Source organism: Semicossyphus pulcher, unplaced genomic scaffold (assembly GCF_022749685.1).
Source record: "Semicossyphus pulcher isolate SPU_LCO1_2020_fin unplaced genomic scaffold, fSemPul1.0.p SCAF_13, whole genome shotgun sequence".
Lineage (NCBI taxonomy): Eukaryota > Metazoa > Chordata > Actinopteri > Labriformes > Labridae > Semicossyphus > Semicossyphus pulcher.
This window is the reverse complement of record NW_027211637.1, coordinates 29,045,244-29,061,671: the sequence shown is the minus strand read 5'-3', so window position 1 is coordinate 29,061,671 and position 16,428 is coordinate 29,045,244. Positions and strand designations below refer to the sequence as shown.

At 43.9% G+C, this 16,428-nt stretch overlaps 1 protein-coding gene across 1 annotated transcript in view; it reads right to left on the bottom strand.

Moving 5' to 3' along the window:
* Positions 1 to 2,764: 2,764 nt before the first annotated feature.
* The window catches only part of spryd3 (SPRY domain containing 3), a 55,455-nt gene continuing 41,791 nt past the window's right edge, over positions 2,765 to 16,428 (bottom strand). The window contains exons 9-11 of the mRNA XM_069659470.1: positions 10,162 to 10,281; positions 9,523 to 9,668; positions 2,765 to 6,302 (exon numbers count right to left, since the gene is read on the bottom strand). Coding sequence (XP_069515571.1) covers positions 6,168 to 6,302; positions 9,523 to 9,668; positions 10,162 to 10,281 — 401 coding nt within the window. The 3' untranslated portion in view covers positions 2,765 to 6,167. The remainder of the gene's footprint in view (positions 6,303 to 9,522; positions 9,669 to 10,161; positions 10,282 to 16,428) is intronic.

The following is a 16,428-nucleotide window of genomic DNA, read 5'->3' as shown; positions in this document are numbered from 1 at the left end:
CAGATGAAGCAAACAGTCTGAAAAGGAAAGCGACCGTCAGCCAGGAAAATCAAGAGTTACAACCGGAGCCAACCGTGGACGTCACACATGCAGCACTGTCTGGATATCTGGGAAGTGTGCTCCTGTAATTACCGTTTATCACCACAGGTGCCGCCAAAGAGAACGAAACTGATCTTTGAGATTATCACTTTAACCTGCAAACACTGATTATTGGCCACTTTACATTCATGTGTCTATATTTTATCTTTTAAACATCTTAAGGCTTTTTTTCTATGTACATTTTTATTCAGTTTCTTCTTAATGTAAAGTAATGTTAACACTTATAAGTTGGTCACTTTTGTTTCTGGAGCCTTGAAGAAACATCAGGATGGTTTATCTCTTTAATATCATTTCTGTCTACTTTTGGTTCCCCCGCATTTTCCGTTTATCGCCGTAGTTGCCGCCAAATAGAACGAAACTGAGATCTTCGAGATTATTACTTCAAGTGTAACATATCTGCACTGGAGAGTCTGTTACTTGGAATATCGACATCATATCTAAGTGATCATTTAATACGTGTAAAATAATTAAATTAATTAAAACAACTTGGCAACAACAAATGTCGTTCTAAATACTAGACTATTACTGATCAGTAAAAGTGTTAAATATGAAGTTAACTTTAAACCCTGTTTTACAGAGTGACTTGTAGAGTAGTTCCACATTTTGTAAAACAATTTCTTCTTTAATGGTACATTTCTATGGAAGCCCTAAGTGGACATGCCTCCAAACATTTTATTTTCTCTGTTTTCTTGTGATATCGACTAATTCATCTCGAGATGTCAACGCTGCACCGTTGAGCGTCAGACGATCATAACTCTGAAAAAACACAAAACAAACACAGAAACGGGCTGAACTGACCTCAGTAGTGTGGGCGATGGCAGCGTGGCATGTCCTGCTCTGTAATATCACAGTGACCCGCCTGTTTTGTTTTCTAGATCAACAGAAATTTACGAGAAAACCAGCTTTGATATCTCGAGAAAACAACCGGAAAATGAGTCGTTATTACAGGAAAACCGAGTGAACAAATGTATGGTTGTATGTCCGCTTAGGGCTTCCGTACATTTCACACAAAACAGTCCATTACTTTCTTACATTACTGAAACCTTTATTGATGATCACACATGAACTGAACAAGGCCTTTATAGTGCAAGTCAACAAGGTGAGGATTATTACAGGAGTCCTTGGTGAGTAAAGTCAGAGACGCTACAAAAACATTGAAAACCAGATTGAACTCTAATTTGGTTGACTTTTAAAACATTTTGTAAACTTAAATTCTGAGTAAACTTTAACATAAGTGACTTTAATACCCTGAACTTCGACGCGGCAGACATGTCCACGTCAGTGTCTCATTAATATCTTTGCTCTGTCTAGCTTTACAGTTTAACAGTTCAGGCTGCGACAGCCTGTTTTTAAGTCTCTATCCAGCCCTGCAGGAGAAGAAAACAAGACCGATTAACATGAACACACACCTGTAGACCTGCTAACATTGTTTCAAACGGCTCCACAACAAAAGCTAAAAACAAACATTCAATCTCCAGCAGATATGTGATTTAATAGTTAACCCTGTGTAGTCATTTTACATCACGTTATAAGCCTAGCTCTTGTATCCTCGTGTGTGACGTGCGTCCGGTCTGAAAGCACGGTTTCTTTATGTTACAGGGCTGCTGAAATTGTAACGGACTACTACAGATGATGAGGAGTACTGATGAAGAGGTTAGCTAACCGTTATAGCTGATACAGTATAATAATCATTCCCTTTAAACAGACGGACAGAAAACTAAATCATCATTCTGAGTATTTTGTGTGGAAACCAGCTCCCACTGATGCGATATTCACTCTGCACAGATAGTTTCAGCTCTGAGGGGCTGTATCACAAAGGAAGAGGAGCTTAGTCGGTTTCTGGATGACCTGAGGGGTGGACTACGAAGCGAGGTTAGAGGGTCTGTCGGGTCTGTTTTCAGGGTCATGAAGCTCTCTTTTAACCCGGCTGGATCACCATGGTAACTTCCTCTGTGAAGCTAACGTGGTTGGAACCCGGTTATGTTCACAGTTTCGGCTTTAAAGTCGAGCTGAAACGGCATTTCCGAGTGAAACAGGACGTGCAGGCGGGACATATCATTAGAGGGATTTGATTTGATCGTTGAGAAGTGGGCGTAGACAGACGTTCTCCACAGCGCAGTAGCTAGCTAACTGACCGAGCGTTCTTGGTGCTCTGCGGCTAAATGTTGCAGAGTGATTGGTTGAAATTGTTTGGTGCTAACTTACGTAAGCACGCGTGAAATTTAGTTTCACCGGAAGAAAAAATGATCGGATTTTGATATAAGAATACGAAGAAATGGATTTTCTGTATTTTTTTTGGCCTATATTGTCAAATAGACGCACAATATTACCGGGGATGTGATCTAAAAGGATTAAAATGACATTTTTCGTTTCACCTCAACTTTAATTCGCCTACAATCTCAGAACCCGTCAGCTATCGTCTGACGACCCTACATGCCTCTCGGAACGACGGCCAACTTCTGTGTATTTCTGGTTTAGCGATAAACGACTTCCAGCTCGGCCTTCCTTCTCCGTGCGCTGCTTTGTTTACAGTCCAGTCAGCAGCTCGAGAAGCGACCGTGTGTTCAGATCAAAGTGAAGTGAAATTCTCCCTCCAGATATGTCTGCAGAATAAATCATCTCTTGGTTCGTCCCATCCCCCGGAGGAGCGCCCGTTCATCTGAGTCTCAGTCTCACTGTAAACAGTAAGTTACACAGAGGCTGCACTCTGGCTCACTTCAGCGGGATGAAGTCCAAACAGAAACAGATTTTCTGGTGATCGACTTTAATTAACGGCTCTTCAGTTTGCTGAAAGAACATCAGGATGCAGATTAGGAACAACATGAAGCTTTGTCAGGTCTGTCCTCAAGAGGAGAAGAAGACGACTTTAACATCAGACGTTTGTTGAACAGAGGGCGGAGCCATCGTTTCCGATGCATTCGAGGAAGTCTGGAAATCTAAACGCTAATTGAATTGAATTTTTGATCTAGAGCAGATCGTTAGCTGCACCAACATGCAGAAATCTGTTTATAGGGATAAAACAATAGTTGTCAGATGACGCCGATGGGAGCCGGGATGTCATTACCGCTGATTACTTTCCGCCTGATTTTGCTCTCTGTTTTTCCCGCATACACAGAAGCCTGCTTGGACTACAAACGTACTACAGACAGAAATATAATAATCTGCATGTCGAGATTCTACATTTTCATGTAGAATCTGTAGATAGAGATTAATTGGGCTAAACGTGTTAGAAATGCCACAGAGCGCAGCCGTGCAGCGACAGCAGAGCAAACTGTTCATGCATTCAGTTAGTGATGCACAAAATCTGATCCCTGCAGTCTTTAGACAAGAGTAAAGCCCATAATGCACTGGACCAGAATTACCTACTAATCTAACGTGAAACTAAGTCTGTTACTCGGAGTATTGACGTCATATCTCAGCGATAATTTAAAGGTCCCATATTATACTCCTTTTCAGCAAGTTCACGTAGGTCTCAGAGGTCCCAGAACAGTCAATCTGAAGTCTGTTGCCTAAAAACCCTATTTGTTCCTGGACTTCAGCCAGCCTGTAACTCCCTCTCCTGAGCTCTACTGAGAATAAGCTGTTTCTGTGTCTGTAGCTTTAAATGCTAATGAGCTGTGCCTGTCCACGCCCCGTTCACGCCCCTCTCTGGAAGAGGTTGTGGCTTGCGCTCCGGTACTATGCGCTAATGTTTACGGGGAGTGCGTAGGTATGGCTCGTAGAAGCGCTGTGGTTCAGCCATATCAGTTTGATCCAGAATCTGGTCCAGAAGGAGGAAATTCAAACTCTGCGGCTGCAGCAGGACGTTTCGGAATGGTTAGTTACAAATATTATGTGTCTTGATATTTTACTTTGTTCGTGTGTGTTGTTACACAGTTACTTACATGTAGCTACGTAACATTAGATAGCGAGATTCTTGCAGTCTACGGAAAAAGTTTTGTCTTCAGAGGACTGTTACTAGCCTCAACTACTAGCCTATGCTAACTTAGACTGCTACAAGCGTGTAATGTCGAGACTACTAACATTTGTGATCGATGCTGACAAAGTAGGCCTAAAAAAATCTTGCGTAAAAAAAAAAGCGTAATACTGTTAAGGGGCAACCACATAACTCTCAAGCCTGTCGAGATACATCCCTCTCTCAGTGCTGCCACTCATATCATCCTGAGATTTCACTCCTCTGACGGCTCTGACTTTGCTCTTTCTATGAATCTGTCTCCTCCTGCAGAGCAAAACGAATTTACACCTAAAATTATGTTCAAACTTTAATTTGTAACGAGGCTTCACTCTGACAGGAAGAGACAAAGAACTCGACCCTGAATCACCAAAATGACATCACGACCTGTGTCATTTCCCCCCCGTTTGCTTCAGGTACTTTGAACACCTCGTTCACGCGCTGACAGAATGACGAGGCAGCTACAAACTGCGGGTCACGTTTTTACGCTTGGTCCTGATTTCCTTACACTGCTGCTCGTGCAGCCACGACGACGATTAGAGGATTGATTAGTCTGTAGGTATTTATCACAGATTATATTTCATCCATAATTAAAATCTTACTATGATTTGGCTGCATGTTACGGCGACTTTAACCCCAAAGAAAGATGGCGAACCAACCAGTCTACCTTTGTGATACAGGCCCTGCAGACGCTGCAGACACACATCGATACAGTTTGTTTTTTTAACATGCATCACACACACCGACCGAACATCATTGTCTTTATCTTTTAAAAAATAACATCCAGCAGTTAATTCATCACGTATGGCATCACAGAGAGGACGTCATCCTCTGATTAATAAAGCAAAGATTTGTTTAAAGTCTCTTGGCTCTTAATAATCTTTTAAACTACCTGCAAAAATATCACATTATTCTAACTGACTTGTTAAAGACGAGGAAATAAAGGAGGGAGATAATCCTTCATATTGAGGGTAAACATGCAGTAAAAGGAGAAGAAAACAATAAACACAGTATAACAGACGACAGTCTGATGCAGCCAACCGAACGGCCTCGCTCCTGATTCTTCTGTTTTTACTTTCAGAGCTTTTAACTCTGTTGTTATTTTTCTGAGCAGTGATCGAGGCGTCGAGTTGAACTGCGCTGTACTGGAAGGCCTTTTTTATAATCACGTCTCATCTTCACGTTCCTCTCATGTTCTCAAAGTGCAAAAAACAAAACACATCCCTGAACTTTGACCCAAAAAGATAATTTCAAACGTATATTTTGCAGATCGATTGTAGAAAATATACCTGATGTCTTTTTATTTATAGTCTGGCTCCAACAAGAAACTATAAAAACACTCTCTTCATTCTCACGCTGCTCAGCATCTCAGATGTGATGTTGTGATTACCAAACGTGTAATAACCCTCTTTACTAATAACAGATCCACTGCTCACGTCCAGCCAGCTCCAGGAGAGCAGCGAGCGAGGTGGGGCAACAGCAGGTCCCTGATCGCTCACAGGAGGGCAGCCTCACCCAGAGAGAGAGAGAGAGAGAGAGAGAGAGAGAGGGAGGGAGGACAGGGAGAGGGAGGGTGAGAGACTTAAAGAGGAAGAGGAAGAAAGAACAAGGGAGAGAGAGAGAGAGAGAGGGAGGGAGGGTGTGTTCCCTGAAACACAAACCGCCGACGAGCTCTGACTCGGCACAACTCCTGGCCTCGCTCTGCTTTGCTTGGGGTCGTGACAAAAGAAATAAACAAAGTGTGCCAGACCTCATGAGAGGGATTTAACAGCTCAGTGTGCATGCAGGAGGAGGTTAGATGTGAGGATGGGAGCGGTACAGATTGCATAGAATTAACAGTAAATATCTTCCAGGAGTTTTAATCTTCGAGTTGCAGCTGCAAGCTACACAGCCCACGCACCGTCTCCGCTACATTACAACCACATCTGATTGTAATTCATTGAATGTACAAGTCTTATAAATTAAAGCCGAGGCAGTGTCAGGGAAGACGTGCATGAGTGCGGCTGAGCTGAGTGTTTTCTGGCGAGTGTTAGCAGCATGCTAGGCTACCGTGGGTGAGCTCTACAGTGCAGCCAGCTGTTTGCAGGGCGTCACATGTCCGGTCAGCGCCCTGGGCTCATCCACTGAGAGGATGCAGGTCGACCTTGACCTTCTCTCCGCTGCTCAGCATCCCTACGGTGGGGTAGAGGCCGCCGGGAGGAACCGCCATCTCCCTACGACCCATCAGCTTCCCGTTCCTGGTGAAGAACACCTGCAGGATCACAGGGGGGCGACAGCGAGTTTAAACACAAACGTGTTCGAGAGGGGAACAATTAGTCATGAGAGGAAAGTCTTATAAACGACCGATAGTTACAGAAACTTGATTTGAGCGAAGCAGAGACGGGAATTATGTGCAGTTAGGAAATATGGTTAAACAAACAGGTGACAGAGTAACGTCTGCCTTCTTACGAGGGGAAAAAAAGCCAATGTTTACAGTACATGTCTGTACCAACTCAGCGAGTGATGAAGCATTATCCAGCTGTCCTCAAACGAACATCAACAAGCTTTTCAATGCTAATACCGAGGGCTTCTTTCCAAGTCTGAGAGCAAATACCGACACACTGAAACAACAAGTGAAGTAGCGAGGAGTGTGTGTCTCCGATAAATCAAGCTGAGTCACATATCAAACATTTACTGTACCACCCACTCGAAAAAAGAAAGGCTTAACCGCTATTCAATTACAGATGAAGGCTGAGTGTAACCCCCCAACACGTGCAGCCGTGCCCACAGAGGCCTCGCTAACGTCGAGCAGCGCTGCATTCAGGCTAATTTGTCCTGCTGAATAAATATTGACAAATCCCTGGATTACGGCTCGGCCTGTTCTGTTCTCACCCACTTGGGTTTCAGTGCTGCGTGCGCTCACACCCGCTCAGTGACCCCCCGGCCTCGAGTTGCACAACCGTGTGGGCAACTTCTTCCAGCGGCTACGAGTCAAGACAAAGTGAAGCACGGCAGTAATTAAAAAACGATCACAAACAAACAGCAGAAGATTCAGCGGTTAGGCGATCGGAGGGTGAAGTTACAGGCTGGACGGACGATGCAGAGAGGCGTGCAGGAGGTCACAGCGATCGACCAGAATGTGGACGCTGTGATGTAAGCTGAACTCTCTGCTCCTTGAAGTCTGCAGTAATCCTGCTGTTAGATTTGCTCCACAAAGTCAATAATCATAGCCATGATACTCCACAAACCTTTGATGCTAACAGCTACTGTTTTGGGCTTTTGTTGCCCTCCACGTCTCCACATATAGAAAAACAGGAGTTCATAAACATATACATAAGAAGTCCAACATGTCTGAGCTGGTTGGAGTCTTTCGGGGTTGGAAAAACCTGCTGACACACTAATGCAGCTTGATCGGGGCCCTGAGGGATTGTGGGATAAAATAAGGTCATATTTGAACTCCTTACTGGATTATGGGTAATTGGTGTGAAATGATGAGCTACAACAAGAATTACTACGACTAACAGAAAGGAGGGAGCTTATCTTGCATCTTGTTAAAGATAGAATGTCTCAGAGACACCTGTGGTCAGAGATATCTTCGATACGTGCAGAAAAAATGGGATGTAACGCATCACATATCCGAGATTAAGCACTTTAAGACATTAAATTTCTCCTCGAGGACACATTTGAAAACCACTAATGTAGCTTATTACACGGACGAAATCCATCCAAGCCTTGTTTAGTGGTTTGCAGTTTTCCTTAATTCTCCTACAGTTTGGATTTTGTTTACATTTTCCTTTTTGGCAGAGCCGTCCTCATTGTGATCTGGAATGTGCTGCAGAACACAAACCAGCTGACTAAACTCTGCATACATCTAATGCATCTTTGCTGTTTAAAGCTGCACTAATCAATATTTCTATACCAAGAAAGGATCAGATAACAGGAGGTGATGTGGGAGGAGCGGCTGGTAGTAACAAAACCACAGAAAAATCCCCCCACTCTGCAGTTTCCCTCAAGTTCTCACTGCTCTCATTAACCCAGTTTTTCCAGCAGCAGCAGGCGGCGGAGGAACACGTCTAATTAACCCTCCGTCCTCTACCTGCGCAGCTATAAACAAAAACTGGAAAACGACCATTAGCTGCTGGTAAGCTCATCTTGTTTACAGCTGCTGTAGGTACAAAATTCAGGAAGTCGTAACACGTAAACACGTCAGCATTGGCTGAACGTCGGAAGCTGCACAGATGCTGTTTTATTACCCTGCAGGCTTCTCATTGTGCAATTGTTTGTTCAGAGGACAAGATTATAAAATAAATCTAACAGAAGTTACAAAGTAAAAACAAGAGGATATATTTTCAAAGGTAGATTTTTTTGTTTTCTTGTCATTTACAAAATTAAACTGCAAACGTCAAAGTGCTTATTCAAACTTAAAGGGATAGTTCGGGTCTTTTAAAGTGTCGTACGTACGTAGATAACAGTCAGCGCAGCCCCTGTTAGGAGCTCCTACACAGAAGGTATACGGTACATCATAGACTCTATAAAAGATGGCTGACATGACAGCTCATTAAAGTGAAGCCAAACCCTCTCTATCGCAGCAGCAAACTTCAGTTCTGACCTTTGGGACAGACGGTAAGAACAGGTCCTGGGACCAAAGACTGGAAGCTCTTCTGACTGATGTAGTTTAGAAGTTACGAGGCAAGCATACCTAAGATCGACTTCAGAATAAGAACACACCAGTGTTTTAGTCTGCGTGTGGACCATAGACTGTATAAAAAGATGGCTGACATGACAGCTCCTTAAAAGTGAAGCCAAACCCTCTCTATCGCCCCCTGCTGACTGGCTGCAGTATAGCTCATAAGCCCCGCCTCCTCCATGTTAACAGATGGGACATGAGTCAAACTATAAAATCAAAATACATTTTCTCAAACATGGTTTCTGTCATTATAGTTAGTTCTTATCGTGCTGATTTATGTCCAAGTGTTCATTTTTATGACAACTTTTAATTAGTTATTTGAAGCTATAAAAAGGGGGTGTGGCCTCATGATTGACAGCTCTGTTGACAAATGGGGCTCCTGCAGCGTTCTGTTCCCGAGTAGCAGAGTAGAGGAGGAACGGCGAGAGGAGACGTAACTAACACTAACACTGCAGTCATTGAACTTTCCATCAGCGTGAATATCTGCTTCAGACCGACACAAGAAGCTGTTAGTAAGTTAAGCAGTGTTTTGGTTAGTGGAAGTGGCTACGCGGGCTCCACTCGCCGATCTCTTCACTTCTCTAAGATCTTACCCTTTGATTCAGCCTCAAAAAATCACCAGGGTCTAAGTTATGAAATTACTGCATGTATAAGTAACTACTTTAAACACAAGCACAGCAGACAAATGTTTTAGATTATGTTGCCCCACAGTGGCACAAAAAGTAGTTTGCTTCATCATAAAATCATGCTGTGTTTATAACATGTAACAATGGCTCCTGTGTGTGTGTTTACGAGTGTTCCTCACCGTGACCTTCCTGCCCTCCTGTCCCTGATCTGCTTCTTCCCCTTCTTCTTCCTCCTCCTCGTCCTCCTCCTCTTCGTCGTTGAGGTACAGAACGTTCTGGACGCCCGCGGGACCCGGACGGACGTCCAGCCAGTCGTCCATGTCACCTGAGGACAGAACAAAGCACAGTGTGTTTGAGTCACAGGTTGTACTCGCTGATTAATTACCAGGACTGGAAGCGGGGAGCACACTCAGGAGGAAGCAAAACATGCTGGTTAATGACACAACCCGAGAGAGTGTGCTTTGTTTCATCTTTTAAACCTCTTCTTGAAACACACTTTTTTGTAAATGCATCATAACTGTCATGATCAGTTTGTTAATTGAAAAACGGATGTTCTGAAACCACCTGAGAGCAGGAAAGCCCATATTTGTCTCTCCTGGAAATTAGAGGAGGGGGGGTGAGGAATTTCCCCTTTAAGTGACTGTTTTTTTTTTTCCGTGCGGGGGATCTTGGTTTTCATCCAGTTTCTTTCCCACACGCGAAACAATGTACCCAGTTAAGACCGAATGTTGCCTACGCTAAACCACGATAAGCCTCCCACTGACGCACCAACCGCAGTAACGAGTGTAACTGCAGCACCTGAAACCCTCTGCCCTCACCTTCTCCGTCCAGGATGTAGTCGCGTGGGAACATGATGCCGCAGCCCATGATGTCCCCTTTGAAGCAGCGAGGGCCGAAAGCGTCTCCGACACCGCTGCCGTGGAAGATCTTACCGTCATCTGTCAGAGAGGAGGACGGAGAGTGATGGCGATGTAAATTATAAGACTTAAAAAACCTGCATTTTAATACCTGTTACAAGAGTATGTAGACTAGAGAATGATTGAAACACCAGTGCAGAGGATATGGCCAAGATTTATCTATTATAACATCTTTTGGTACCTATTTGGTTAACCTGACGTAAAAGAGATCGATGCATTAAAGGGATTGTTTGGGGATTTTTAACCTTCCATCTGAGTTAGATACAGAGTGTGAAAAACACCTGCGTTCGTTGTGTCTGTGGAGTTGGTGCCCAGCAAGAACTACAGACTATCTCTGCACTGCAAACTTTCATCGAAATGGTACGATGCACAGCAAATATGGTGTCCCAAAAAACAAGTACAGATGATGTCATGGAGGAGTGTAATAAAGATAATAACTTTATTTATACGGCACCTTTAAACACGAGAGTTTACAAAGTACTTTGACAAACAAGCGATCGTGAACACAGTAGGTAACAAAAGAACCAAAACAACATGGCGGACACAGCGAGACAATTCAAAGCTACAGACGATATGAAGTTAAAGCAAAAGGACAAAAGATGTAAAAACACAGCAGAGAGAAAAACAGCATAAAAAAAACTCTGGTTGCTGCCACTTCTACGTCTCTGGACACTGTGTGTGGAGCACTGAGGTTCATCACTAATTTTAAAGCCCTCACTCATCACTGTTTGCTGTACGCACGTGTTGGGTGGTCTGCTTTGTCCACACCAATGACTGTATATAAAGATGGACGACGCGTCTCCATCTGCTCCCATTGTACGAAATTGATGCCAAAATAGCCCCTGTGATAGGCGCTGCCATCTTGTGATGGTGACGTCATATGGAGCCAGCGTCTGCGCAGTAGAGATCTGCGGGTGGCTCCGCCATAACCCAAACACAATGACTGTGTGATTGTTTTTGTTACGTCTCCTCTCGCCGTTCGCCTCCACTCTGCTAATCCAGAACTGATCGGCTGCAGGAGCCGTATTTGTCGACAGAGCTGTCAATCATCATTTTTACAGCATCAAATAACTAATTAAAAATAAACCAGAAAAATTAACACTTGGACATAAATCAGCATGATAAGAAGTAACTATAATGACAGAAACCATGTTTGACTAAAATGTATTTGACGTGTATTTTGATTTTATAGTTTGACTCATGTCCCATCTGTTAACATGGAGGAGGCGGGCTTTATGAGCTATACTGCAGCCAGTCAGCAGGGGGCAACAGAGAGGGTTTGGCTTCACTTTTAAGGAGCTGTCATGTCATCCATCTTTTAATACAGTCTGTGGTCCACACATAGACTAAAACACTGGTGTGTTCTTCTTCACAAGTCGCTCTTAGGTATGCTTCCCTCGTAACTTCTAAACTACATCAGTCAGAAGAGTGCAGGAGCTTCCAGTCTTCGGCCCCAGGACCTTTTCTTACTGTCTGTCCTAAAGGTCAGAACTGAAGTTCGCTGCTCCCTACACTTGGAAGGAATTACAGAAAGACCTGGAACTGAAGGAACTGGTCTCATTGGATGCTTTTAAGGTGCTCTTGAATAACTCAGAGGAAGACACATCTGGCTGTAGATGTTCTGCTTGAGATATTAATGATTGTGGTTGTTTTAGACAAAGTTGGACTGGTTTCACTCGTTATTTCATGTCTTTTATTGTATTATAGTCACGTATTCTGTGTTGTGTTTGTATGTACAGCTGCTCATAGTTTGTCTGAAACTTTGTTAATGTGCTGCTGGCTGTCTTGGCCGGGACACTCTTGAAAAAGTTTTAATCTCAAGAACTTTTTCCTGGAATTAAAAACAATAAATGAAAAAAGAATGAAATAAAACAAATACAACAAAAAATAAACTGCCAAAGAAATGCAGCAGAGTGAGGCTAAGGCTGAAGATGCTCCCATGCAATGCATTCTGGTATATGTAGGCAATATTCTAATCTGTTTTATTCAATTCAAATGATTAATTGAGGCTTTGCTGAAAATGAAATACTCTACCCAAGGATTGAACAGCCATTTGCAGCACTGTCACAACAGTCAGTTAGTTTAAGTTATAACACCTCCAGACAGCCAATAATAACTAAAGTTAACGCACACTGCCAGTAAGCAATATTTGAGGCTTTTGAAAATACCTACAAAGTCTCAAAAAGTCTTAGTAGGTCTCCTGTGAGGTCATTTGAGCCCTCCTGAAACTCATCCCACTGCTGAACGTGACTTCCAGGACAGCGCCTACACCGCGTCTGTAATGTTTTTACCACAGCGTGCAACATGTGCCCGTACAATCTAGCGCTAACGTTAAGGACATCCTGACATTCCAGGCAGATGATGATGTGTAAAGGCGAAAGCAGCGCTAGTAAAAACACTTAAAAAAATCGACAACATCCAAAGGAAATCATCAAAACAACACATACTACAGTTGTGAAAGACAACAATGGAAAAAAGGGCAAAAGAAAAACATTGCAGAGGTAGCCTGCAGACGAGCTCTCGTCAAGCGGAGCGGCGTGGCTGCTGCTGGTAAATATTTATGGAGTTGTCATGGGACCCGTCCCCGGCTCAGGATACTGTTTAAACAATCTGTATCTGAGCACCAGGAGGGAGACGGAGACACTGTATCATTACGGCTCCCATGCGGGCCCTTGTCACAACACCACACACTAGGCAAACAGTGGAGCCACGCCGGCACAGGCGCAGCGCGACTAAAAATAGCAGAACACGGCTTTGGAGAGTGAAAAGGGCTGGAGCTGGAGGTGAGCTCTGGAGTGGAAGTCCAGGTTTGGGCCTGAGGATGGAGGCTAGATCACCGGGACAGAAGAGGCAGGAGAAGCCTGGAGGAGCGACAAAGGCAGGAGGGATGTGCGCTGCAGTAACGCAAGCTACTTCTAATTTCTTGCAGCTTTTCTGCAAAATGTATTCATGGATTAAACTGCCTGAACTTACTCTGAATTTTACACTGAATTAATGTGATAAGCCTGTAAACAGCTATAAAAACAGGACTGTTCCTCTCCCCTTAACTGAGGAGTGTCTGTAAACACTGTCTGCTGTAAAAGCATGTGATTCTAACGACAATGTTATCTTTGTTCTGTGTTTACAAATGTTTATTTCTTCAATGTCCTTAATACATAATAAGATTAGAGATGGAAGGATTTCAAGATCAAAAGGACATTTTTATAAAACCATGAGGGTTGGAGCGGCTCCGGGAACATGTGACGGGTACAGTGTAACATTTGAGGAGGTTTAATCTACGCGACCTACCAGCAGTTAGCAGCTAACCTTCAGCGATAAAATGTCCCAAAATAAGGGAGACAAAGAGGTCAGGAAGCTTCTTCCCCTTTAGAGGAGAGGAAGAAATGAACGGCCAGATAACAGGGCCGGGGTTTGCATGTTCTCCCCGTGCATGTGTGGGTTCTCTCTGAGTACTTCGGCTTCCTCCCACAGTCCAAAGACGTGTGTGAGTGTGAAGGGTTGTCTGTCTCTTTGCGTCAGCCCTGTGATTGACAAGCGATCGGTCCGGGGTGTAACCCCGCCTCTCTCGCCCAATGACAGCCGGGATAGCCTCCAGCCCCCCTGCAACCCTGAGCAGGATAAGCAGTATAGATAAAGGATGGATGGATGGATAACTAACAGGAACGATAAAGGGCTGTTGTTATTGTTCAGAAAGAAATGCTGCTGACTGACGTGCAAGTTGCACACTATAAGTCACAACAGACACCGACGCTGTAGCATTTCACGTCACAGCTCTTTCTGAAAGCCGGCATGCTGTCTGAAGTCTCACATTATAACAGCAAGATACTTTTCCAGATTGAAACTGCAAAACTGGCGAAAGCTGTGCCTTTTTAATGGCTTTATTATTGCAGGATGTCTGTTTCAAAAGGGCAGATTAGAGTACTGCAGCAGTTTATATTTGCACTTAAGTCCTTAAAAAGACTTCTTTTAAAGAAAGGGTCTAAACTGAACAAGCGACTCTTTTTGTCACTAGTGTTGCTCCCCCTGATTGTGACTAAAGTGTGAAAGTTTAATTAATTGTTTGGAAGAATTCAACAAATGATTAGCAGATTATAAAATGTACCAACACTCGCAGAAATGAGCAGATATTCAGCACAGCAAACATTGTAATAGTTGGGGATATTCTAAAATTAACTCTGGCCCACAGTTGTGTAAGACTACAATAAAATGTTCTGTTTCTCAAATGTGCTTTGGTGCTTCAAGGTTGGAAATCGAGAAGCAGGAAGCAGACTCGACTTGGAGCTACACTGTGGCGGAAAAAGTTATAATTTGTGTTGGAGACTGGAGAGTTTAAAATTAGCATAGAGGTGTTGACCAAGGTTTGGCTCTGAGGCCGGTGAGAGCGTGTGGCGCAGAGGTCTGGTGATGGTGTTAATGCAAAAGTCAAGATCATAAAGTGAGGCTGTCGCTCGGTAAAGCCAACAATGGCAGCTACTGTGACGGCCACCAGGTGCTGGATCTTAGAGGGATCCGAGCAGCGAGAGGAAGCTGAAAACTGGAGCTGGTTTTTGGGTTTGGAGCCGGGCCCGCAGGAGGAAGAGGGAAGGCTCCACGGCTACGAGAACCTGACTGAGCTCTGAGACCAGCTGGGAACAAGAAAACAGGCTTTCTGGTAACATGAGAGTTTGTCTGGAAAGGACTGGGCTTCCCTGCCCAGGGAACAATGACTTCACAGACTCCTAAAACAAGGATATTAAAACTAAATATTGATATTCCTTCCATGATTTCACACACGTGTGTTCACACATGTTCCTAAAAATTTACTATAAATTCCATTATGCAGCTGCCACATGAGTTTACTTAAAACAGCCTTTGGTTAGAGAAGCTGCAGAATGAAGAAGCACAGCCTGAGTCTTTTTAGCTGCTGTACAGACTCTTGAGTTTTATGTCACTGGTCAAGTTCCTATCGTCTGTTTAGCAGTGTTTTGGTTTGAGGGCTGATGTGACAGGAAAAGTAACTTGAAAGCAGTTGCACATAAACTTAATACCTCTTAGTTTTGGAGAGTTGTAAGAAGACGAAGAAGAAGAGGTTTTTCTTTATTGCTCCTCAGGGGGAAATTCAATGTTTTCACTCTGCTGTTATTAGAAATATGCTACACACACAGGCCTAACATGCACAAACGCACAAACATGCATGAATGGAGAGATGTCAGAGTGAGGGGGCTGCTGTTTTCCATGATCGATAACATCGTGCATGTCTCTGAGTTTCAGACAAAGCACTACGTCAGCTTGTGCTTTAGGAAACTGCCATTCATCTTTAATAACGTTCAGCTACTTAAAAGACAAAGATAAGTTGCAGATTAGTCACAATGAGATAATAGTCCCTTGTACATCCTGTGGTGGTCGGGGGAACATGCTCCGTTAAGATAGCAGTGATCAGAATCTCTTCGTGAGACTCGTCATCCATTTTTGTCCCATTAGGTAAGAAGGTAATATAATCCCCCGACACGACATGATGGTGTTGGATATTTTGTTTGCACAACCTGAGCTGAGATCAGATTAGACCCCGTCACTGATAAAGAGCAGTTCGACTGAGCTCTATTATCTGGGCTCGGTGTTTGATGGCCACCTCGAGCTGCTGGCGTTGAGTCATAGCACGTGTGAGTCACTGATGGAGGGATTGGAGGGGGTGATGGGGTTAATGAAGCTTACTGAGGAGCACTCACTGGTTGGATGGCTGGTTGCTCCTGATAGGGTCCACAGGGGCGCAACAGGGGCCCCGCGGTGCCCCACGGCCCATTATCTAGCGGAGCCGGGTCGAGCCAACGCGCGGGATGGAGGTCCGCACCGGGCCGGCTCCCAACACAAACACTCGCGGTAACACCAGCGCCGGCCAAAGAACTCTCAAACTATACAAGCTATACAAAGGAGCGGCGATACGTTTGGCAGCCCTCTGTGTGTATAACTGGAATATATCTGGAGTAAAATCACAACCTTTAAAGTTTATAACACACATCACATGTGATCCAGGTCAACACTGGTCGCGTGCCCAATATAACGCACCATAAATCCGGCTGATAGAAACGCAGCTCAGTGGTCAATCTGTACATGCAAAGTATAAATAAGACAAAGAGGAATGCTGCATCAGATCGTTATGTAATTTATGTGTTATGGGAAATATAAATCTAC